This window comes from Gambusia affinis, linkage group LG10, assembly GCF_019740435.1.
Source record: "Gambusia affinis linkage group LG10, SWU_Gaff_1.0, whole genome shotgun sequence".
NCBI lineage: Eukaryota > Metazoa > Chordata > Actinopteri > Cyprinodontiformes > Poeciliidae > Gambusia > Gambusia affinis.
The window spans coordinates 16,842,003-16,866,943 of NC_057877.1; the positions used below are offsets into that span (position 1 = coordinate 16,842,003).

A 24,941-nucleotide genomic window follows, 5' to 3' on the forward strand; every position below is an offset into this window, starting at 1 on the left:
ATGTGTGCTGGTTGTGACGCAGACATTGCTGGTGTGGATGGTCCCCCAGCATGCACTTCTGACTCCACAGAAAGAGTTGTACTGGGAAGTCATGACAGACTCACATAAATAAGCAGCCAGACCTGTTTGCCTAGCATGGCCATCCAATATTACAATGTCAAGTTATGATGACAAAGTAAACAACTATTAGTGGAGTGTGGGTGTGCTTGGATAGTATTTCACTGTCAGTCATTATGGACTAATAGCTGCATAGCTCTTCATTTGCATGTGACAAATGCATGCTCTGACTGTTGCGTGCGTGCAGGTGTGTGTGTGTGTGTGTGTGTGCAGTGTTGGCTTGTAAGGTTGGATCAAAGGTAGAAGTTCCTTCCATGGCTCAATGAAATTGGGTGTTGAGAGTGTTTTAAAGTAAGACACAAAGTCTCTGTTGAGCATTTGTCAAATACTCAGGCTTACAATTCAAAAGAGAAGGCTTCCTAGAATTGGTTTCTGATCCAATCCTAAGTAGAGTTAAAGCCAGTGCCCTCAAGCTGTTTGGATGTAAATCCATCTCTCTACATCTCTCCAAAGCTCTCGTCTTGATTGCTATTTGGATTCCATGCTACACGAGGGGCATGAATAAATGAGTGAAACCTTGATCTTCCGCAGAATAAATGTTCTAGCTAGTATCACATCAGAATTTATTGGCACACATCAACTTTGTTTCTATGCTTCATCTTTAGTTTTATTGACTGATTTTAAAGCTGAAGTAGTTGGCAAAAATCAAATATCTTTAAAAGCACAAGTTTAAGTAAAAGTCTGAGTTTTATTCCTCATTGTATTTCAATGTCCGAGCTTTTTAAAAAAAAAACTCTTGGCTACAGGCTACACCATGTACATTTATACATGACTCTATAACTAACTCTTCTATGGTGCGAGTGGTAGTTATACAGGGGGTTTGGCTCAGTGCAGGATCCCACCTAGTGACTCAGGTTTGGGGTATAGGTGGTTGAGACAACTTGTCCAGTGGGATCTTTGAATAATTGTCGAGACTCAGTAGTGGATGTGGTCTGATAGTTATCCCTTGCTTAACAGTTGTGTTGTGGGGGTGGATTGCTTGGTGTTGTGTGCTGGCACATTTGTGAAGAATATAGGTTGTTGAGTCTGCCAGTCTACTTAGTGCATTTAACTTGCTTTTTCTTGTCACTCACACTGCCATCCCTCCAGTCCCACCTGGCAGTTTAGCTGCCAGGTTAGGACATTTAAAGAGAAAGGTAATTTGTCAGGAAGTTTTACACATTGGACTATTTAGTGTTAAATACAGACAATGGACTAAATCCCTTCTGTTGGCCCAAACAGAATGGCACATTAAGCTGGTTATTTTTAAGCCATGCATTGTATGAAAAGCAGGAGCACATTGTTTGCTTGCTGTTTTGAATTGAAAACTTAATGAATTAATAAATCCTGGCAGCAGACTGACAAATAAGCTGGACAACGAAGCCTACAGATGGTAGTAGGGAACACTGTCTCTGTGTGTATGCTGACAAGTCATGCACTGATGAGTCTATTTCTTAATTGCTGAAAAAAACTTTTTCTTTTTTTTTCAAATCTGACTCTAGATGTTGGATATTAATTAATAATCATCCGTTTTCTGAGTTTGCTTGGTAAACAATTGCATGCTAGTGAGTAAATCTTGATCATAAATCTTGTAGAGACATGCGGGGCATAATCTTTGTCGTGTTGACAAGCTTTGTATAAAACAGGTGCAGCTGAAGTCAGTTTGTGATCAGCCCACAACTGGCCATTTGTCACCCCTGAGGGCTTCGCATGTGCTCATTTTTCTGCTATGCCCGTGCTATTCCTGGACCCAACCCTTCACCCCCATCTGGTAGAGTCACTACAACTGCAGGTATGATTTACAGCGCTACCTCAGCATTCTGTAGGTACTAAATTACCTGGATTATTGAATTTTTATGATTTTTAGTGCACTACTTTGCATTCTCCTCAAAACCTCCTGGTGTTTCGCACAATATATGATGATATAAGACATGCCAGCAAGTTAAAATTGGAATTATTGGATTTGACTAGATTTTATGGCTGTGATCCGTCATAACAGAATCCAGTGCCAAGTTCCAAATTGAAAGGATGTGATATTATTGATATGCATGAAACCAATGGCCTTCTGGACCACCTGCAAAGGTGTCTGGAGTTTTTTCTACTTTCAGTGCTGTAATAGTTTTTATTTTTTTATTTATTTATTTTTTTAACTCTGCTTATTTGCTGCAGATATTTTAAACTAGACCTTGAGATAGGCAATATAATGCAAGAACCTTGCATCATTTTATTTTTTTTTCGCTTACACTACTGCAAGAAATACCTTGTCTTTTTGTTGTCTTTTATAAGCAAGATAATACATTATTATCAGACCAGATAAACATTTAAGACACAAAGCATAATGTCAAAATGCTTTGACATTATTATTATGTTTATTTTTATTGTGGGTAGTGTGATGTTATTCTAAACCTACATCTCATCCAAAGAGCTGTGCAGAAATAGTTTCAAGTTGTAGCTTCAATTCTGATTAATTAAGTGAGGGTTTTATTTGAAAAAAACGAACTTTAAAGCTTTAATCTAATCTAATCTTGTGTATTAAATTAATATTGAGTTATAAACAAAAAGATTTGCTGCTATTTCTGAAATCTTAATAATAATTAATAAGGGCTGTTTGGTACTAAGGAGCATAAAGGGTAATATTTTTATTAAATTAAGTTTTGAAAAGTACATGCCTTTAATGTATATTGATGCTAAGCCATTCAGTAATTTATAAGTTAATGTCTATCGCAAAGTCTGTTCTCTGAGCTATAGAGAGCCAGTGTATGAACTTTAGAACTGGGATGATTGTTTTTTTATTTTTTTTTTGTTGTTGTTTTTTTAGGCAGACCTATGAATACTAATTTGAGCTAAATTTGTATTTGATCCAATTTAACTCAAATTGGGTGAAATACATTTTCCTTTACTCATTCAAAAAGATACCTTTATGCCAAGAAATGTCATAAATTCTCCTTGTACATTTTATTTAGATTGTTAAAATCATTGTTGAGTCTGATGGTTCTGTTTGGGGATATTGTCATGCTGCAGAAGGATTTGGAAAGTCATCAGACATCTCCTCATTGTATTGTGTAGCGGATAAACACCTGGAGTGCCTACCGCTCTGTATAGGACTTTCTCTTTGCTAATCCCTTTTGTCGGCTCACTCTAATTTGCTTGTCAGGATTTTAACAACTTCTCATTGAGAAGAGTAAACCAAATTAACCATAAATAGAAATTTTTTTTTTTTTCTATTGAGAAAATAGAAATCACTGTTTGTCTTAACAAATAATTGGTTGTAAATAGAAGTGAAATGAGTCAGTGCATAAGTTGTGCATGGTTTAGAAAACAATTGGGATTTTCTCTACTTATTGTTACTAAGAATTACTAATATGTATTTGTTAAAGCATTTTAGGTGTGAGGTTTCGAGTATTGACTCACCTGGCTGAGCCGCAGTGTTCACTGTCCTGGTAACTGTACAGGATGACAGCTAGGTCACCCTGACACTTTGAGAGCCTTCAGATAATCAATGATGTCGCACAATGACACCAATGGAGGATTACGAGGACTCGCTAAGCCGCTGTCGGTCAGCACGCTGCATTGATTTTGTCACAGTTGTTATTGCCATGTATTTCTGAGGCTGTTGAATTTGGTGGCAATTTTTTTAGCTCCCTGTTTTATTCCTTTGCTTTAAATATCATTCAGACCTCCTTTATCTAAATGCTTATCGCATCAATTGGATTATGTGTAGGCAGAAACTACTCTTCCTTAAAACTGCTGGTGGAGTCTTTAACTTTTCCTGTTTTTATTGTCAATGATGCTTATTTTTTCTGAAAAATACAATGAAATTCTGAAAGTTTGAACAAACCTGTCAGATTTATGAAATGAAAAACTGTTAATAGTTTTACTTAATATCCAAGCATAGACACAGACAGTTTTGCCCTAACGCCTTCTTCAACCTCTCTTGCATGGTGTCCAACATTTTACACAGTAATAAATGAACACAAAAACCTTAAGCATTACCTATTGCTTAAGACACTCTTGGCATTGTACAGCTGAGCCAAAGAAGTAAAAGGAAATAGCTGTATAATTTGACACAAATATAAAAAGGTGAAAAAACCTCCACAGACCAGGCATGGGAATGCACTCATTAGGATGCGAAGGAAAGGTGGTCAAAGGGCATCCATCATCCCAAAGCATGCTGTCACTTTGTTATGCATTAATATACACAATAAGTACAAATTCCTTCTCACGCTTTTTTTGCACAGATCTGTTGGATCTTACCTCATTTATCTGTCCTGACTCTCAGGCTTACTAAAATATTGCTCACACACTGTCTCCATATTGCTTTCTTTTAATTAAAACCAGGTCTATCTCTAACACATATTACATGTGCACACACCCAAACCATGACTGCCTATCAGATAAATTTGCTGTTGTCTGCAGTTGGTGTAATTTGATGGGAGTTGGCATTTTGTTGCTGTGTGGGGAAGCTGCTGCAGCCCAAGCAGAGGTCATCCATCAGGAACATCTCCAGATCCAATTGAAAGGAGAGGTTTTCAGGCATTTAGCCAAGCCTGTTCCACTTCGCACAGAGCGCATCGCTGACAATCAGGTCATTCTGAAAGGCTCATTGTCAGGGTTTTATATAGTCTCTCTCTCATATCAAACACAACTGGGTATTTTACTGATGAATAAAGGAGTGACCCTACGAGTGTAAACTTTTTCTGTGGCATATACTCCCAGGCAGAAAATTGGATGGATGGCACAAAGAAACTTTATTTATTTATCTACTTATTTTAATTGTTTTAATGTCTCTGCATCTGCTTGGGCAGGAGGGCTCAAAGTCAGCCCAGACCGTAATGCAATTTTGGATCTTTTGGAAAAACTTTAGCTCCCTGTTCACTCAGTCTGTAATATTCTGGCTTGTGAATGTAGCACAAAGTAATGTAAAAAAAAAACAAAAAGCACAATGTATGAATATATTTACATGACCATTTCCATTTTTATTTAAACTAGTCAATTTAGCCCAATAGTAATGTACAATAATAATAATAAAGAAACTCTAAAGTGAAACCTTTATTACTATTCTAAAATTGTTTTGTTTTTGTATTTTCACTAACTGTGTTATACATTTAACAAAAATGTTTTTGTTTTTTTTTTTAATTCACATAACATCAATGCCTTAAATGCTTTAAAGGTATTGTTGTTTGAATGCTGTGTGAATACATAAAGTACTGAAGGATGGCGTTGCTTTGGAAACTGCCCGTATGCAGAGCTGCCTTCATGACATTGGCAAAGAGATTTACACCACATTTCAGTACATGAAAGAAATCTCATTTGGCATTCAAAGAACCTGCCTCTACCAGCCAGTCTTTGAACTTCCATTAAGCCATTTATCACCATGCTGTGCAATTCTTTTTATTTCCCTTTACTCCAAGGCAAGGAAGCCGTTCTTCTCAATTCAGCATCTGTTGACCCTGAGCATTCAGTATGTCCTATAGAAAATGTTCAGAAACCAGAATGTTAGACGTCATGAAATTTAAAGCACCGTATGTACGTGATGCTATTCTTATTCAGACAATAGAAAATAAATGTCTCCTTTTTTTTTCAAAAATTGCCTGTAATCTTTTTCTCTAGTTCCACCGGACATCCATGAAATGAAAAGCCACGGAGTTGGTTTGGGACGCACAGCACTGCTGCGGTGCGAAGCTGCTGCTGTGCCTTCTCCAACCTTTGAGTGGTACAAGGGTGAGAAAAGGTAAGTGTTGTTTGATTGTTTGTTCTGTCACTTCACAAAAATGTAGTTGCATCACTCTCCTACATGTGCTCTGGATGTGACTTTCATAGTACTAAGCTCCAGCATTATATAGTGTCAAACTAAAGGTTTTACTCTGTGCTACAATTTATCGATGTTTAATTTTTTAATGTTTAAATAAACATAAACCCCTTTTAATTTGTTCATGTTAGTATTGAGGCAAAACATTTAACATTGATTTTAGACACACTTTTACATGCATGTAAAATAAACATACGTCCACCACAGCTTACTATCGTGGATGCAATGACTGGCTATATTGAAATGTGAAGTCAGCGAATGAAGACACAACTGGGAGTAGTCAGAGTTGCTCCCACTTTCCCTGTGGGAAATCTGACTTCAGTTTTTTTTTTCTTTTTTTTTTTGCACTTGTTTTCTTTGTTTTGTTTGTTTCCCAAAAATAGTGCTTTTCTTTATCATCCCATTCCTCATGCCTCTGGGGAGATCCCACAAAAAACACTCCAGCAGGAGTCACTTGTAGCTTTTTCTTACCTTTTATTCTGATAAAATATTTGCAGGCAACTGGCTTAACTCATTTGTGACACATACATCAATCAGTCTAGATTCAAGTGTTAGTTCTTGAATTTAAAAATCCAATTATACCCATTACCCATCATTTACCCACTCCTGGTGTGCACAATTTCAGTCATCGGCTCACACTGTGCTAATTGTAATTATGGGGTGGATTCAGTTTATTCAAATTGCTAAGGAGGCAAGTTGGCATAATTCTGGTCTTTTCTTAAATCAAGGACTCGTTCCTTCTGTGACTTTTCACATGGCTAAATTGTGATTTCTTCTTCCACTTGTAATCACAACCAGAGCAATAGTGAGAGGTCTGAGGCACGTTCATTGTGCACATGAAGTAAAAGCTGTGTTTTAGCTCCGCTTTGTGCAGCTTTCCTTTTAGTTTGTCTGCATCAGACTTATTGTGACAGTTTTGACAAGTAAACGTTTCTCTTGTGTCATTGCTTTCATTATTTGAGGGGAAGTGGGCGAGTGTTTGGGTGTACATCTGTGAGTGTGGGGAGCTTTCTTTCACCATGACAGGAGGAAGCATTGACTGGTCTGATGTTAAGCTAGTAATGGTGTGAAACACATGCTGAGATTTTCAGAGAGTGTCAAGGTAAACTTTGAAGAGGTCGCAAGCAGTGAGGCAACAACAAATTTTGAGGGCATTGTTGGAAACAAGGTCACACGTAGAGTTTTGGCTCAGAATGCCTTACAAACCTGCTTGAGCCAAGCCATAGCTCCAGGGAGGTCATAGTGAAGGCAAAGTCTGGAGGATTTTCAGAGTTTGGAAGAAGTTAACAACAAAATGAACAAAAATAATCAAATTAAAATCAGTAGCACATGCCTTGATGGAGTCACCTTTAATCTTTCCAGACTGTTAAAGATTATCACCATCAAAGTACAAACACCTGGAATCCAGCTGTTGAAGCCAGATACTTACAAACGCTACATAAAATGACATAGTCTTAATTTTTCTTCTCTTTCTCACAGTAAATCTAAGTAAACTTTTTTCCATTCTATTCTATGCCACAATTAACAGGAATATTTCTATTTGCTAAGACCAATTTCTTTTTTTTTTCCTTTATAACTTTCCTTACACTCTGTGTTAAGTTTGGGAGGAATGTCTGTTAGTCTACTGTTACATTTGAAGTAAAAATGAAGTTGTTAAAGCAGAGGTGAAAATGTGTGTGAGCAAGGCAGCCTTCATACCTCACTCACTTCAGGAGGGATTGACTAAAACTTCAGCAAACTGTTGAGAGAAGCTTGTGGAAGGAGCCTCAAAGTGTTTGACCCAAATCTGTTCACAAGACAATCACAAGAGTTAGAGTTAGAATTTATGTCCTTCAAGACAAAAATTAGCTGAAAGACTGTCTCTTTCTTTATTTCTTTCTTTCTTTCATCAAATAGAAATAGTAAATAATTAGCCTAGTTAAATATCACACAGTGAGGAAATAAGTTATTTTCTTATACATTACATGTACATATCTCGTTGTAACTACTTGCTATAATCATGTGCACCTGCAACAAAAACGAGTAAAATGTCAAGATGCACCCCGCTGCTTCTCCTCCGGTTCTTTCCACTCTTGTCTCAGTCCTTCAAAAAGCCTCTCTCCAAAGCAGACACGATGAAATAAATAGATGCGCTGAAGAGCGTGGTAATGACGGAGATCCACTTGAGATGACATTTGCTCCATTCTTTTCTCTTTTCCTACTCCAAGCTTTTTGTAGCAGGTGAGAAATCAAAGCCTCATTTGTCACATTTACATTGGTCTTTTCAGGATCATTAGAGGACACGGTATTGACATCAAGAGCCTCAGCTCCAGATCAGTCCTCACAGTGACCAACATGACAGAGGATCGTTACGGGAACTACACGTGCGTCGCCATCAACAAACTGGGGAGGGCCAACGCCAGCGTGCCTCTTATTCGTAAGTTGTCATTCCGCTTGTTCTTGGCTGAGTGGAGTGGTGGAAGCGACAGAGGCCTGAAAGTATTGGCTCCCAAGTGCTTTCTTTATATTTATTGCAAACCGAGCTAATCCAAAGCAGCCGCTGGATAAGGACATACTAGCAGTTAAGCTTAAATGTTTTATTTATTTTTTATTTTTTTCAAATTTGTTGTCTGCTGTGGTTGCAGAATCTGTGTGGGTGTCTGCTTTGAAAGTCTTCATCTGCATGTGTAATGGATAAAAACACCATCTGAAAGCTAAAATTAACTTTTGTGTAATGACATCACAATTATGCACATGACTGCAAAGGTTATACCTGATAAAATCAAGGTTAAGTAGTGTGGCTCAGATTTGTTTTAAAAAATGTCTGGGAGTCAATCCTTTCATAATTTTCAAAGCTTTGAGTTCAAAAGGGGCCAAAACATCAGAAGCCATGCTGCAAGAACATCTGTGCTTCCCTGGGCTTACATTGCACAAATATAAGAAAAGAAATATTTATTAACACCGCAAAACAGACTGCAAAAATTTTCAAAACAACAGTACAATGTGTTAGTTTGAAGATTTTTACAACAAAGCACCGCACAGCAGATATGGAGAAAAAAATCTTAAGTATGTGAGGCACTCTTGTGCAGTTATTTACTCTATTGTGAATTGAAACAAAAATACAGCAATAATTTCTCACTGCAATTTTTCCTGGATACTTGAATTATATCTTTCACCAGACTTTCCTTTACATCTTTTACTTCATGCTTTTTTGACAGAACTGGAGATTTAGCTTTTATTTGTGTCATGTAGTGCTTAGTCCGCGATGAATGTTATTCTAGACTTCAGTAGTAAAGGTTTGATAGCAACGTTCTCTAGCGGAGGCATGTAAGAGGGTTTGGATATTTTTTCTCTTATTAATTTGGAAGTCAGCATTCAAAAATAAGGAGAAAATCATGTCAAGAAACCTAAATAAAAGTATTTTATTGCAAAATGATTAGTTTTGTAATCTAGAAGTGCATATCAATACACTTGAATGCAATTAAAATGTGCACTTATTTCAGCAGTCCTAATTAGAAAGTTTAGCCAATCTTGTCACTTTGTCTTGTTTTCACCTTTTTTATCTTCTATTTCTATTACAGCATTAAAGGAAAGCACTTTGGTTCAGTAGTCACTGTTGCAGTGTGATGGACAAATAAAATTTGATTGATTTGATTGATGAGGAAGAATGTTGACTACAAAGGTTTTCAGCAGTCATTAATAACCTCCAAAAGCAGTGTAAGCCACAGTGAGTCAAGCTAAGAAAGTTGGTTGTTCACACATCACTATATTAAAACAAATTAATAGAAAGTTATCTGGAAGGAAAACAAATATGTTAAAAAAGCTCCAGGGATAACCACAGTTTTGACTGGATTGTGAAGCAAAGCCGTGTCAGTAGTTTAATGTAGAGAGGTAGAATCCAGGTCCAAAGTTTCCTGAAATCCAGAGTTACGTTTTCACAGTCAGTAAAACTCTGTGATGCCATGTCATCTGCTAATGATGATCCAAAGACAACACAGCATCTATTAGAACATTTTAGAACACTTTATGCTTCCCTCGACTGACAATCTTCATTCATTTCATTTTCCTCCAGAACTTAGCAGTGTGTTGCTGCTTTAGGCAGCACACTGCCTGAAGGATTGTGTTGCCTAATGGTTTAATGACCATGGTATCTCAGTGTTTCATTGGCAAGACGTTGTATAAACCCTGGCAAAATCTATGGAGAATTTTCAAGAGGAAGATAAGAGAAAGCAGACCCAACAATGCAGATGAGCTAAATATCGCCGGTATAGCAACATGGGGTTCCTTTATTCCTCCTTGCCATTACTGCATTTATGTAGAAATTAATGTAAAAGAGCCCCTACCAAGTACAGAGTGCATACACACCTCTGGATATGGACATATTTTTCTATTGGAATGACACTTCTGTAATAAACAAATTTGTAACCAAATTCTGGGTTTTCATTAGCTGTAAACCATAATTATGAAAATTAACAGAAAAACACAGAAAACATTGCTGTGTGTAATAAATATGTATAATCTCAGTTTCACCTTTTGGATTTAATAACTGATACAAATGTTATGTTTTGAATTAAAATGTACTAAAATGCAAACAGTTCATAATGTAGCAGGAACATTACCCAATGAGGAGGTGGTATTATTTAGTGGAAACATGTAACTGGTAGGTTTGATCTTTATTTTGAAACCAGGTTTAGGTTCACTGAGTTCAGCTGGAAAATGCAGGAGCCTCACAGCACTTCTCCTGGGATTAGTCATCCGTCTCTTACATGGCAGTCATTTCAGTGCTGATTGAGGTTATTTATCAGCAAAATCAAAGGGAATCACAGGTCCACACAGGACACAGCCTGATACTTAACATCAAAGGTAAAAATGAAAAACAAGAAACAATGGAGCAGAGGTAAAGCACAAAAGGAGTTTTTAATGTACAAAATCATAGTACCGTAGAGAGTTTGTAATAGTGATTGTAATTCTCCATCGTGATTAATGAAACAGAAATAGCTTTTTCTGTAAAGCAATACAGAAACAAACTTTGAGCACTTTGTGTCAGATTCTCTTCCATCAGCAGCAGATCCCTGCTGCCACTGATGAAAGTCTGTAAAAACCACCAGGTGTAAAGTGGTCACTGCTGAGACAGGTGTTATCCTCAGCTTTCTGTCATTGTGGCTCTGCACAAAATCAATGCTCTGAACATCACCCCTGCAGCCCTGACTCTTAGAGTTTGTGAACAGTCTCATAACACCCGACAGCACAAGCTACTTAACTTGATCTTTCGACCCAACGTAACTCACTCTGTCGGAGAATCTGCATCCCACATCTGAACTGCAGATTCTCAAAGTATCCAAGGGAATTTAGCTGAAAAATGTAGAAGCTTTAAATTTGTTCGAAAATTCTTGTTTCAAGGAAAGGTATATTGAGACATGAGAGCTGATATTACTCGCAGCACTCCACTGAATTGAAATCAGATTAAATGCATGCATCTCTAGAGCATTAATGCGAATTTCTGACTCACTGAAATAAAGTGGAATAGAGATGATCAGTAATAGTTTTGCTGTTTAAGCAGACACCAGAGCAAAAAGTCCTCCTATTGACATTGATTCCTTTAATGTTTTCCTACTCATATAAAGTGCTTGAAAGCAATTTTCTTTTTTTTCCACACAGAGATTCAGATAAATGTAAAAAGTATTTGCAGAAGTCTAGTTATGAAAATAATCTTCCTTCAGACCATCATAGGCATGTGCTGACTAAGACAGAATTCATCTACAGTGGGTAATTGCAAGCATATTGGATTTGTTAGCCCATGCTACAAAATTTCAGTTCTGAAACAGAAAATTTAAACATTGACTAGAGTATTCTCTCAAACAAGTGTAGTTTGTGCTTACTTTTACACTGCTTACCCTTTTCTCTCAGCCACAAAGCAATAGTGTGCACATCCATATTGTAATTAATTTTAATTATGAAACCCTTGGATGTCTAGTCTACATTAATACATCACAAGTAGAGTTTTAAAAGTCTCAACATAAACATTTTCTCACCAAAAATGCAGTTTTTATGTGTACAAATGTAAACAGAAGTTACTGTTCACCACTTAGAAAAAAATTAATTCAGTCAAAGGAGGCACAGCACAAACAACCACAAGAGGTCCTTCCTGCTTACAGTTCTTACCTGTGATTATTTTATCAAAAAGCTTAAACTATGAGAACTCCTGTGTCTATATTCCCTTTTGGGATTAATAAAGCAATATAGGATTGTGTGATGTACCACCAAGCAAGACTGTGACAGAGCTGTGACAGTCAATACCTGCAAGTGTTAGCCTTCTTCCTGTTTTGGTGGTGTGATATAGAGATGAGGAGGTTCCTGCAATTCACCAAGATCTGGAGATCATCAGTTAATCAAACATGACTTTATCAAAATAACTTATTTAAGTCTTTCTTGTAAAACAGAACACAAGATAAGACTTGAGTGTACCTTGTATTTTTAAATGGAAATGGAAAAAATGGATTTTGTAGCAGCGTAGACAAGGTTCATATTAATGCAAATGTGTTAATATAAACTAAAACAGTGTCAGTTAACACACTGCATTGTGTTTCTCATTGTCTTCTGTCACTTTCAATCTAGTTTGAGTTTTTTTGACACCATTTGTTTATGATGCATAGCATGTTCTTTCTCATGAAAGCAGCTTTTCACTGTCTTGTACCTTTAACACTTTGAGCGCCTCGTATGTTCATCATAATGAAACAAGCTGCCAAATATTTGGATCTGCTTGAGGAAAGGACTCATTATTGGGCTTGTAACCAGCTGCTAATGTTTTAACAAATAACAGTAATTCATTATTCACCAAGTTCGTAATGCTACTCCTCTTTCAATAATGGTCACAGCTTACATCTTTGCTTTGTGTCATCATTTGGCTTTCCCTGTTTGTAGCCCCTTGAGTAAACTACCTCCAAGTAACATTTTTTCTTTTCAACTAATCAGGGTCAAGTTGCGCTGTTGTAGTTTTAAACATCCAGCGCATGTTCTTATGTTTCATTTTAAGCTGTGATTGTTCAGGTGAGCTGCTGCAAGAGAGGCTAGGGGTGTGAAGGTGTGTGTGTGTGAATCGCTAGACGTGGTGAAAACAAGTCCATTAAGTTACTTAAAAAGGAATGTCAAGTGTTTTGACAATTCTAGAAGACAGATGTGCTTGACTTTCTACATTGGCTCATAGGATTAAAAACATACAATCCTTTTTATGTCTTTTTTTGTGAAATGAATAAACATTGCAGGAGTCCAGGGGTTAGCATCACCTAACCTGGAGTACTCTGAAATTTTGAATGTCATTAGTCTGTTAACATTTCAAAATACTTACAACTTAATTTCTGCTTTTACTTGTAGCTCTGAACATTTAAAATGTATTTAAAATTTAAGCATCTAAAATATTGCTATTAAGATAATCATATTAGTGAACACTTTGGAGACTCAAAGAACATTTCCACCCACTAATACATATGCTTATACATTCATGAACTTCTCAACTATTTATTTTGCTTGCAGCCCAAAACTGTATGTTTGCTTGGTGTGTTAAATCCCTGCATTGTCAGATAGTTTCATTATTTTCTCCACCTGCTGTGCCATTTGAGCAGCTAAAAAAGACAACAACAGTAAAGGGAGTTGAGCACAGTGTTTCAAAGTGTGGCTGGGTAAAAAAATTATTTTAATGTATTCAGTGATGAAATAGGAACAGGTAAATTAAAATATTCACCAGTTTGCGATACTCCCTCTGATGGTAACATTGTCCCTATCAGGCCAGAGACTGAGAACAGTAAAATAAAATGTCTGTAGAGTTGGCTATTGTCATAGGAGCACTCCATTCCCCTGTTTGTGTATGCACAAAGAACATCAAAGACCTCTCTCTGATTCTCAAATGGATGATCTTAATGTGACACTAGCAAGAGCTCAAAGGCAGAGTAGTGAAAAAAGAAAACCCTGAGAATGGGTAGAGGAGGCAGCTTCCTGAGTTGCCACCCCCAACTTCTCTCACTATTCTATTCCTTTTTATCTCTCTGTCGTTCTCTCTATCATGCCTGTGTCTGATTCTCTTATCTCACACACTCCTGTCGCTCCTTTTCCTCTCTCTTTCTCCCTTGTCGTTCATTCTTCCTCCCTGTCATTCTGCTTTTCTGTCAAACATCTACACAATCTGATTCATTGCTCGCTTTTCTCTCTCGTGATCTCAGTTTCTCTCTCATGATCTGCACTAATGGAAGAGAGGCCAGTTCTGATGTTGCTCTTAACAAGAAATGGCAAGCAGTCACCAAGGAGCACCCCGCCACCACAGAGAGGCAAATAATAAAAACCCAGGGGCAAATTTAGTCGCAGGTGAATTTGAATTGATGTTTTAAAATGAGTCAATAACTACTGATTATCAAGATGCAAAAGGGGACAGAAACATGCTTATTTTATAGCTCATGATTTATTGAGGTGAATTTTAAGTTAGAGTCCCAAAACGTGTGTTCCAATTGTTGAGGGATCAGCCTCCCTGAAAAAGCTTATCCCTGAGTGCTGGGAAGGAGGATCTGTCCAATTGTTGAACCTTGGATTTGAGAGGAAAAGTTTTGCTTTTTTTGCACGTCATCCTGGTCGTGCAACAGTGGACCAAATGTTAAACCCATGATATTGTTAAGGGGGATTGATTTCACAGGCCCCCTGCCGTTCTGAAGAAGCTTACGACCTTGTCTTCTGAGATATTTAGCAAAAGATGCTTCAGACGTATAGGGTCCTTTGGTTCCTTTAAAGGAGCCATTTGTCTGATCCTTCAATAATCAAACAGTGAATCGTGCCTGGGTCTTTGGCACAAAGTTCTGCGTTTTCCGAGTCAAGACTGGGCTGTCCTTTGTCATAGACTTTTTTGTGCTCTTTGTTTGTGAAAAGAATATGAAGGTGCAATCCTGAAGAGAACAGCGTCTAATGTGGGAACTTTAGAAACTCTTCATGAGACAGTTAGGAGACCCTGATGATCTGGTTCTGTTGGCATCGTCAAGTCATGACCTTTAGTATGCGCAGCAGGGTGGATTGCTCACTGCAGGTCAGGGATCGGTTCCTGCTTCAGAGAAGGAGATCAATTATTTTAATTTGTTCATTAGTGATTTAGGGTGTATTCACAGCTGGCAAATTTGGTCCACTTCAAAACAAACCAAAGTTAACGTCCTCCGGTGGTCCGGACCTTTTGTTCCGTTGTGAATACACTCAAGCGAATCTGGTGTGGGCCCAACAACTGGACCGAGGCCCACTTTTTGAGGTGGTCCAAACCTACATGAATACAGACCTGCCTCTATCCAAACCATCTACAAGAAATAACATCTTTTGGATTTCATGAGCCGTTGTTACTGGACATGGTGGTAAAAATGAGCTCCTTAGTGTCATTAATGTTACAGCTGCTTGTATCATTTTGCTGAAATCATACCTGATCTACCATATTCTGATTAGTGATACTGCTGCCGGCATGTTGTGGGTCAGAACATGCAGAACGTCTTGTCTCGTTCAGCTAGCATTACACATTTCCCAACACTGTTCCGAAATAAGAAACAGCACATCGCAAAACTTATCTTTAATGAACTGCTCTTGACATTTCAAATGGTATTCCAGTTGTAAGAATAGCACAAATGTGCACAACAGAAATGCAACAAGAAGTTCTTCAATGTTTGTTTTCTCTCTGGGTCTGTGCTCTGCTGTATCATTTCTTTCCAATGGGTGCAATGATCATCACCTCTGTGGCATTGTTGGAAAAGTCATAGTCCACTTACAAACAAGCACAATGTGAAAGCAAACCACACCAAGCGAAAAAGAAATAAAGTGCACTTATTGTCTGGACAAACAAGCGGACCAAAGGACTTTTCTGGTGTGAAAACATGGTTAGAAAAGAGCAGGAGTTGGATAACATACAGTCTGTTTAGATTCTGACTTTCATCTTTAGCCTTGAGATATGGATTCTGACCAAAGAACTCAGATTCCTGAATCTGCCTGAAATTAGCTTCCTCTGTAGGACGGCCTGAGGTTGGAGTAGAATCACTGCTCCTCTGAATTAAATTGAGTCAGTTGAGGCAGTATGTGCATTTGATAAGAATTCCACCTGAGCACCTCCATTTGGAGGTTTTCCGTACCTACACTTCAGTGGGGGAGCTCTATAGTGCAAACCAAAAACTCACTGGGTGCACTGTTCATCTTTTCTCCCACAATGAGTTGAATAAAGGATCTAGTTTTGACACATAAGGTAAGTGTTACAAATATCCCAAAAAAAAAAAAAGAAAGAATTGGTTTCAGTACAAGAATGTTGGTAAAACCAGTGATCTCTCTTGACAGTGCAAATATAACTTAATTGCATTTGTTCAGAAAATTACTTCTTATTCCTCATTGTGGTGTCTGTTTTCAAATGAAATGAGGATGAAAAATATCACCCATCAATGTAATACAAGTTATGTTTGTATTCTGTTTTTTTACCTATTTTTTTCTTTTTTAAAACTGAAATAAAATGGTAATTGAATGTTGTGAGATCATATTGGGTTTTCTGCAGTTAAGTCATGGGATGGTGCATTATGATTTTACTGTATTAAAAGCTGGTTGAAACATAAACTGGGTTATTTTAGCGGAGGAAACGCAAACTACATCTGTAAGTGCCAGATTGTGTTTATCTCTGATTGTGTTTAAAACAGGATTAATATTTTTTTGTGCTTAAGTAGAAAACAATCTGCAGCCACAAAATAAGGTGATTATTATCTTTTTTAAAAATGTTCCTGTTGTTTTGAGATAACTGTTGATACTAGTTTTTAATTTTTTATGAAGTTTCCAATTTTGTTTGACTTAAAAATATAAAAGAATAATGATAGATTAAAATCATAACAGGTTAAGGAAAAAAAATCTGGTTTTCCGTCCCTAAATCTTATTTGATTTTTATTAAATTCAACAGAAGTGCATCAAAGTACATGGTGTTGGTTTATGTATTTAGTTAAAAAAAACAGTGGAAGTTCTTAGTTTTGATTAATTTAAAAAACACAGTGCTGACATTTGATTATACCCAATAAGAGGAAAAATAGCCAAAACACAGATTCAGTTTTGATCATTGTATTCACAGCTCTTGCAGTTGTATTCACGCTTAACTTCATTGTCAGTCATTCAGAATAAATGAGAACTTGCAGTTTTTCTCAGAGGATCTTGTTTGTTTCTGAACAAATCTCAAACTGTTTCAGATATAATGGAAATGTAATTACAGTGCATAAAGTACAAGAGTTAGAGACAATTGCAGTGTATTGTGTACCTTCATGAACACAGAACAAACTTGAACAAGCCCTGTTTACTCTATGTTGATGGATGTTCTTCTGTAAGCTATTTACTAGTTCCATTACTGAAACCAGAGCACTTAATCACGTGTCAAATCCATGTGTCACAGTTTTGTTTTTGTCTGCTTCACAAGTTGCTTTTTGCATTTTGTAGTTAATTTAAGTACATAGCATAGTTAAATATACGTCATCAGAAAAGGACTGGCCCTTAATAAATTGAGTCATTCTCCATTTCAAAGACTCACTGACCTGTCGCAGTCTATGCTTCTCATTCTGGACAGTTTAATTAAGATGTAAACAGTAAATCGTGTTTCCTCAGTCAGGCTTCAGTTCAGATATCAGGTCACAGTTTGCTGCTTGCTTTTGTATATGTTTGGCCTCAGTCTTTGCTGTGCTTTTGTGATAATATTGCTATATTTAGTCATCCATATTGTCCCTGCCATTCAGCTTATTTTTAGGTGTCCTCTCATATTTCAGATCAACATGACTTCTGGAGGCTTATGTGCAATGTTTCTCTTTAAACTGCTGAATTTGCTTTCATACTTAACTATATACTTATTTTGCAATCTGTTTAGCCATTTGCTTAAGTTTCATCCTTTATCAAACATGCTAATTGTGAGAGGTGCTGGTGCCTATCTCTCGCGGTCAGCAGGCAAGAGGCGAAGTACCCTGGACAGGTCTTCAGTCCATCGCAGGATAACACAGAGACAGACAGGATAAACAGTCATCCATGCACACACCCACACCTGAGGAGAATCAACTTGACAGTCATGATTTTGGACTGTGGGATGAAGCCAAAGTACCTGCAGAGAACCCACACAGGCACAGGGAGAACATGCAAACTCCATGCAAAAAGACTCCATGCTGGGAATCAAACCAGGACCTTCTTGTTGCAAGGCAACAACACTACCAATTTCCTTTAGAAATAATACAAAATATGTTTAAGTAGCAGCTGATGTTTTAAGTTCAAGTTGAGATCTGATGATTGCTTTTGGCTCTACATTCCAGATTGTATTAGCTCGATGTTGTTATTTGTGTTGTCTTTTAGCCTCTACGTGCTTCTTATCTTACTTGCACTTCAGTCTTTGATTATTGTCACTGTATAAAGTGAGATGTGACCCTGCAAACATGCATATGTTCTTTTCCACAAAGTATAGGTGCATTCTAGATCAGGGGTGAGCAACTCCAGGCCTTGAGGGTCGGTCTCCTGCAACTTTTAGATGTATCTCTACTTCAACACACCTGAGTCAAATAATGAGGTCATTAGCAGGACTCTGGAGAACCTGACTGCAGCTGAGGTGATTCAGCTGTTGGATTCAAGTGTGTTGGACCAGGGAGACATCTAAGAGTTGTAGGACACCGCCCCTCAAGGACCAGGATTGCCCACCCCTGTCCTAGATAAATTGTTACAGCCTTAGATAAAGATGCTATTAGTATCATGCTGTAAATTCATTTTCTGCAAGTCAATATTATTGAGCTATCTCTCAGATAAGCAGGGTACTCCAGCGATAAATATAAATTGGAGCATGTTATGGTTTCTCATAAAATAGGCGTATTATAATTTAGCCTTTTTCCCATTGAATTACAGTGTTGTCAGTATTTTATTTTCAGTTTATATAAACAAAGCCGTTGTGCCAGTGAATCCTGTTTCGTATTAGAATCTCTTTAAGACCATGTTTGTTGCAGTCATTTGTCTTTTTATCCTGTTCTTGTGCTTTAGGTTTTTAGAGTTGTCCCTTAAACAGCATAGTCCTTCAGATCAAACTGTATAACTTTGAACAGTCAGTTCTTTGACACACAGTAGAGGTTTCTGACACAGAGAACTGGATGATTGATGCCAGCTGACTGCAGGGGGTTGACTGGTAATAGTCTAGAGCAGTCAAACTTCAATGTAGTTTTTTATGTTGGAAATAACAGTCTTGCACCTATTGAGGTAATACACATTATTACATTAAACATGTCGCACATTCATAAGTTAGCAATGAAATTTAATTGTCATGCAAATTTCTGCTGTTCCTGTAGAATTATCAAATCATATGCATATCCATTATTTAAAATACAAAATATCATCTTTACAGGGAGACACCAAATATGTATGTTGCTGCCATAAAAGTATTAGAGAGGCAATGTTATGTACACATAGTGCCATTTTGTAGCACAATCAAGTAACAATGGTACTTTCAGTTGTTATAAAAATACCGTAAATATCCCATATGATTAAAAAAGATTTACTTTGTAATTTAACAGCTAAAGCTTGGGTTTTTGTCTCTTTAAGAAGATTCTGCTCTTTCCAACACTCCATCTTCAGGAGTCATAACATCGCTCCTCTATTAACCTTTTAACCACGTTTTCACCAACGTTGCACTGAGAAGTAGTCCATATGTTGAGCTCAGAAGACATACAGTTCCACCAGGTGTTTGCTAATTGTTGCTGCCACTATTCTGAAGGAGCTGAGAGTGACAGGTTGTGCTCTGTGAGGCAGAAACGCCAAAACTGCAGCTCTGAGGAGGAGCTGTGCCTCGAAGGTGGTGCTTGGTTCCATTGATTGTTTTCTTTTACACAGCTGAATGGTTACCATTGGAGATTAAAGGATTTATCAGACATGCATGAAGGAATTAATGCAACATGGACGGAATAACATTATAACATGATGTGAAGCTCAAAAACATCAATTTTACATAGTGCTGCTACTTTAACATATAATTTTGGCTACTTTATAGTCTAATCAGTAATTGACTTGCTTTGGCTTAAAGCCTCAGATGTTAGTTCAGATGCTTATCAAGCACTATTCTTGATGGTTGCATAGTTACCAAAATAGGGTTGTGCACAACTGGTTAAAATGACAAAACATTCCCCCTTTTGTTAGTCTGCATGCTTGCTCTTCTACCAGGGGACAACAAAAGTCAAACAAAAGAGATGATCGGTTTTTCATAAAGGCAATTCATCTAGGAGACAAAACAATATGTGCACATTTTGCAAAGAGAAAAGTTTTGACTTTGATCCAAATAGTTGTATCTAGCTGAAAAACTGCAGTTCACGAAGAAAACATCCTCAAACACAAACCCAAGCATTTTTTGTGTTCAGCAGAAATTTGGGATTTACAAGTAGATTTGTGCTTATCTGTGGCATCTGTGACTTAGTGGGTAGAGCAGTTGTCTTGTGATCGATAATAGATACTCCATTGATGCACTTCATTATCAATATGCATTGTTTGGGCACAATTCAAAACAATGTGCACTTAGGGAACCATCTTCTCTCTCTTCCTGCTGGTGTGTGAGGGCAGACAGATAAGCTGGCCAGTCTTCTGCTACCGTCCTGTCCAGACTGAACCCAGCTGGTTGTATTTATCCAAACCACTCGAACACAGCTAATTCTCCACACAATCTTGTAATTTTAACCTGTATAGTACAAAAAACATTCATACCCCTTCTATAGTTATCCAGGTCCCCCTTCTGAATTTTAATTTTTCTACCTTTACAGTACATTTTGAAATATATAATCTGAAGAACAAATCTAAGGAAAAATCTGCAGGTTGAACTAAAAATGCAAATGCAACACCTTAACTTGGAATACTTAATTTGATCACCAGCAGATCTAAAACCTTGACACTGCATATACTTTATGCTAGGATGTGCAGACGCTCTGTCTTCACAAGTGAAGCTCACCTCAAGACTCTAAGAGTCACACATTTACCTAGTTAAGAATTCTATCTACTGTTTATTATTTATGTAACTTTTTAGGGGCAAACATAAATTGTGTAAATTAATCATTTACAGATCATTAAGCATTATAAAATAATCCATCAACGCCTGAGCATGGACTTTTACACTCTTACTCGTATAACATACACTGTGCAAACTGACACACTTTATGGTTCCCAAAATATATTTAATTTCTTTATGTTTAGTTCTCATGAAAAATGCTGTGAGATATGCCAACATTCATGGAAAGATAAGATACATGTGATAAGACCTTACTCAACAACATCATTAGTGTATTCTAAGCCAATAGTCTCCAACAGACTAAAGAGCTAAAAAGAAAATCAAAAATGTTTGCGTTGAATATTAATTTGACTAAAGTTTTGGATGTAATTTATATAAGACACTGTCATGTATTTCCATATAATACTTTTGAAATGCTATAATAGAACTGTTGTGCAAATATTCTTTCTCCACTATGTATTTATGCAACACTCTCACACAAATACACGTCATGTTATCAGTTAAGGTTTAATAGTTGACAAAAAGGCAATTCTGGTTTTAACTTCTTTTTTCATGTGCTAGATTAAAGTAATCTTCATTGAAAGGACCAAGCTGACTCTCTCCAATTTTCTGAGGACTCCTTCTGCTTAATTGGTCAATCTGTTATCCCTTAAACCCACCTCAGCTTAGCCCCGGAGGAAGATTTTCTCCCCCTTTTTTCTCTGTCTTAGTTTCCTCCTCTATATGCCTGTAGTCCCAACCCACCTTCTCCCTCCCCTTTTCCTGTTTGTACTCATCTTCCCCTAGGCAGAAGAGACATTGCTGGCTACTGAGTTAATGAATGTTGTGTTCATTTGTCACGCTTATCAATCATTGCATGTGTAGGTGTCATTTTGGCACTTCTTGTCATCTGCCATTGTTGCTGATGATGTTGTTTATTCCCACACTGTGTGATTGTACCTGAGTCATAGAGCAGAGGTGCAGAGGATAGGGTGCTAAAGGTGAAACCTGAAACATGGGCATGTTTGATAACAGCTTAAAATGCTGAAGAAATTTGTAGGGATTGGATGGAGAGGTGATGTTGCTCTCCGACTCAACTGTGCTTCCCACATTGTTGTACTATGAAATAACACTGTTAGATTTTAGCTTGTATAAGAAGAATGCAAAGTTTATAGACTCGACATCTTTGAGATGCTTTATTTTTGAAATACTAACATAAAAGTTACGTTCACCATATATATGTTCAATATTTGGAAGTAGCAGTGTCCCTATTCTTATGCTTATGCTCACTGCAACATTCACCTTTTATTTTCAGGGTTCCCATTTTCATATTTAGGCAATCAGAAAATCCATTAACATTTTCCTGTTCATGGCAATAAGGAAATGTTTGATACTTTGGTACTGAAGCTGAGTGTTCATTTAGAAGCCCAGCAGGCACTGGGCTTTATGTGCACCCACACCACACCCACCCTTGTTGAGTCTGGCAGGAGGCAAGATGTACTGCCATAGGGACCTTTGTCCCTGGACGATTCATTCTTGTGTGTGCCCAAAAGATTATACATTCACTGGCCAGCATTAAAAAAATCACATTGGACCAATAACTAATTAGCTGGCTCACATTAAAATACAGACTTTACAACCTACTGTTCTATCATCACTGAGGCGTAAGTCAGGTGGATGTTTAAGTATTACTTATCTGGTAAATGGAAATAGGAATAAATGTTACTTCCTAAGCATTGCCTTTAATTTGGTTACATATATTTTTATTAGTAAACATTTCTTGGATGCCTAAAATGCCTCAGACTAAAGATCACTGTGATGTGATTAGGTGAATTTCCAATGAGTATTATTGATTAAATTATTTGATCTTTTTCCTTGTTTTCTTTATTAATAGGTTTATGCAAAGTTACATTTTGAGTAATTCTGAGAACTTCATTTAAATCCCTATCCAAATCTGAGCAGAAATTAAAACAACAGTGAAGCTATGTAGCCTCTCTGTTGTCAGATGTTTAAAGAAATTATCTGAAGCTTGACGAAAATCATTAGAAAGTTAGAGAATTCTTAAGAAACAAACTCCAAAGTTTAAAAAGAAAAATAAATCAAAGAAAACCAAAGTTAAAAGGGTAGACTTGTGCAAAAGCTCAGACAGCAGGGCAAAAGTTTATCTCAAATAAGAGGCTTTATTCTGCCTCAAGTGATGGGCAAAAGCTAATTAGTGCCACCGGAGACGGTGAGTTTTCCAACTATTTTATATGCAACAGATCTTTACCTACTAGTTTTTCTTATAATTTCAAGACATTCTTGATCTATAACCCAATGAACACCTTTCTTGGTATTGTAATAAAGATGGGTCAAACAAAGACTTCTCGCGCTGGTCCACATTACTTTTGAACTTTTTACCTTAATGTCATAATAATTTCCATCTTAGATTCTCTCCCCATCACTTTTATTCTTGAGTAGGCTCTGTAACAATTTGACTCTATGGTGTTGTCCCACAACTCAGGTACAAAATGTTAATGTTTCCCTTAGAGATTAAGTTGTATAAGCTTGTATTTAAATACTTTATTGATGCTTGTACATGCTAGTATTTGCAGTTTAAAGAGATCCACAATTCATAATTACTTCAAAAATGCCATTTTTATATTTTAAACCTATGGAGGTCACCATGTTTTCACCTACTGGACCAATGATGTGGGTAGGTCATAGTGGATTTGAGCCTTTAAGGTGGATAGGGCCAGCCCACAAAACTGGTTTAAGGTCAACTGCTTTAATGTTCTTATTTGCTGTTTTGCCAAGATACTGTATCTCTCGCAATAGACAAATGGGATCTGCTTGTGATCTTCTGTTTACTATATTAGCTAGAGCTATTAGCTATTAGCAGAAGGTAATACAAAATCAAAACAAATTAGAAAACATTGAATTCATGTTTAAATTGAAGCATATGGATATTTTATTATTTGACACACTATTCCACGAAATGGGAAAATGTACCGTACTTTGTTGTCTGTTTATAGTTCTATCAATAGAAATTAGCATCTTGCTTAATCTGGTATATTTATGTCAATATTGTACTATCATTAGTATGATTTGACCCATTTAATTGAAGGGCCTGAACATTTCTAAATACAAAAAAATTCCTCATTCTGTCTGACCGGAGCTGGCTATATATTACCTCACATACATTATTACCCAGGATGCATTGCAGTGTAACCAATTTGTGAATATATTTTATTTAAAATTATAAAAACTTACAACGGCCTTCAGTATTTTTATTTATTGGTTTTACATCTGAAATAAATGTTTCTCAAATAGAGTCTTAATGTTACAGCTAGTTGTGGATCTTTTTAAATCTGTCATCATGGCACCAGTGCTAATTGTTAGCAATAAATTTGTGTGCTTGTGGTTTCAGGCATGTTTAACTTTAAAGATGTGATTGCAACATCACATTTGTATATGAGCAAAGAAGTCATTTCTTTTCAATTAAATATTGTTTGTCTACCCGCCAAACTGCGAAGAGATCCATGGTAGGAAGAATAACAATCTTGGTTAACTTTGTGTGTATTTTGTCAAGCAATGTTGCTTTTGAGGGTTCCATTACTCAATTCTCTAATACTGATTATTACTAGTCATTCAATACTCCTTCTCCTGATGAAAATAAATGTATTAGACACCCTAATACATTTGAAGTGGACTTCCTTCCTAGCTCTGACATTAATATAATTTGCTATGGTTTATGTCCTATACATCTCATATATCATTGCATCTGTATTTAACAAAAATACATTAGACAGCTTGAAAGATAATAGATTTTAAAAATATGTCATGATTCGGTGAGTGGAGGTGAGGCAAAATGCTGATTAAAGGTGATTTAATGAAGAATAATGCACAGAAAATAGATCCAGACAGTCCCAAAATCCTGGCGGCACAGTTGAGCGGAAACACAGAGGCTCAGCAACAGATAAACGAGGGACAAAGAAAACGGCAAACCACAAACGACGACGGGGAATTGGAAAGTGACGTTAGGACTCAACGAAGACACAGACACAC

General features: G+C 37.0%; 1 protein-coding gene across 5 annotated transcripts in view; it reads left to right on the top strand.

Annotated features, from left to right (window-relative positions):
* negr1 (neuronal growth regulator 1) overlaps nt 1–24,941 on the top strand; it is a 168,476-nt gene that overhangs the window by 106,392 nt on the left and 37,143 nt on the right. For 2 of the 5 annotated variants that reach the window (XM_044129575.1, XM_044129576.1), the window contains exons 5-6: nt 5,707–5,827; nt 8,173–8,321. In XM_044129575.1, coding sequence (XP_043985510.1) covers nt 5,707–5,827; nt 8,173–8,321 — 270 coding nt within the window. Of the gene's footprint in view, nt 1–5,706; nt 5,828–8,172; nt 8,322–8,529; nt 9,423–9,465; nt 9,518–9,956; nt 10,164–24,941 lie in introns of those variants that run through there. The other 3 variants (XM_044129579.1, XM_044129578.1, XM_044129577.1) reach the window with 3 other exon arrangements.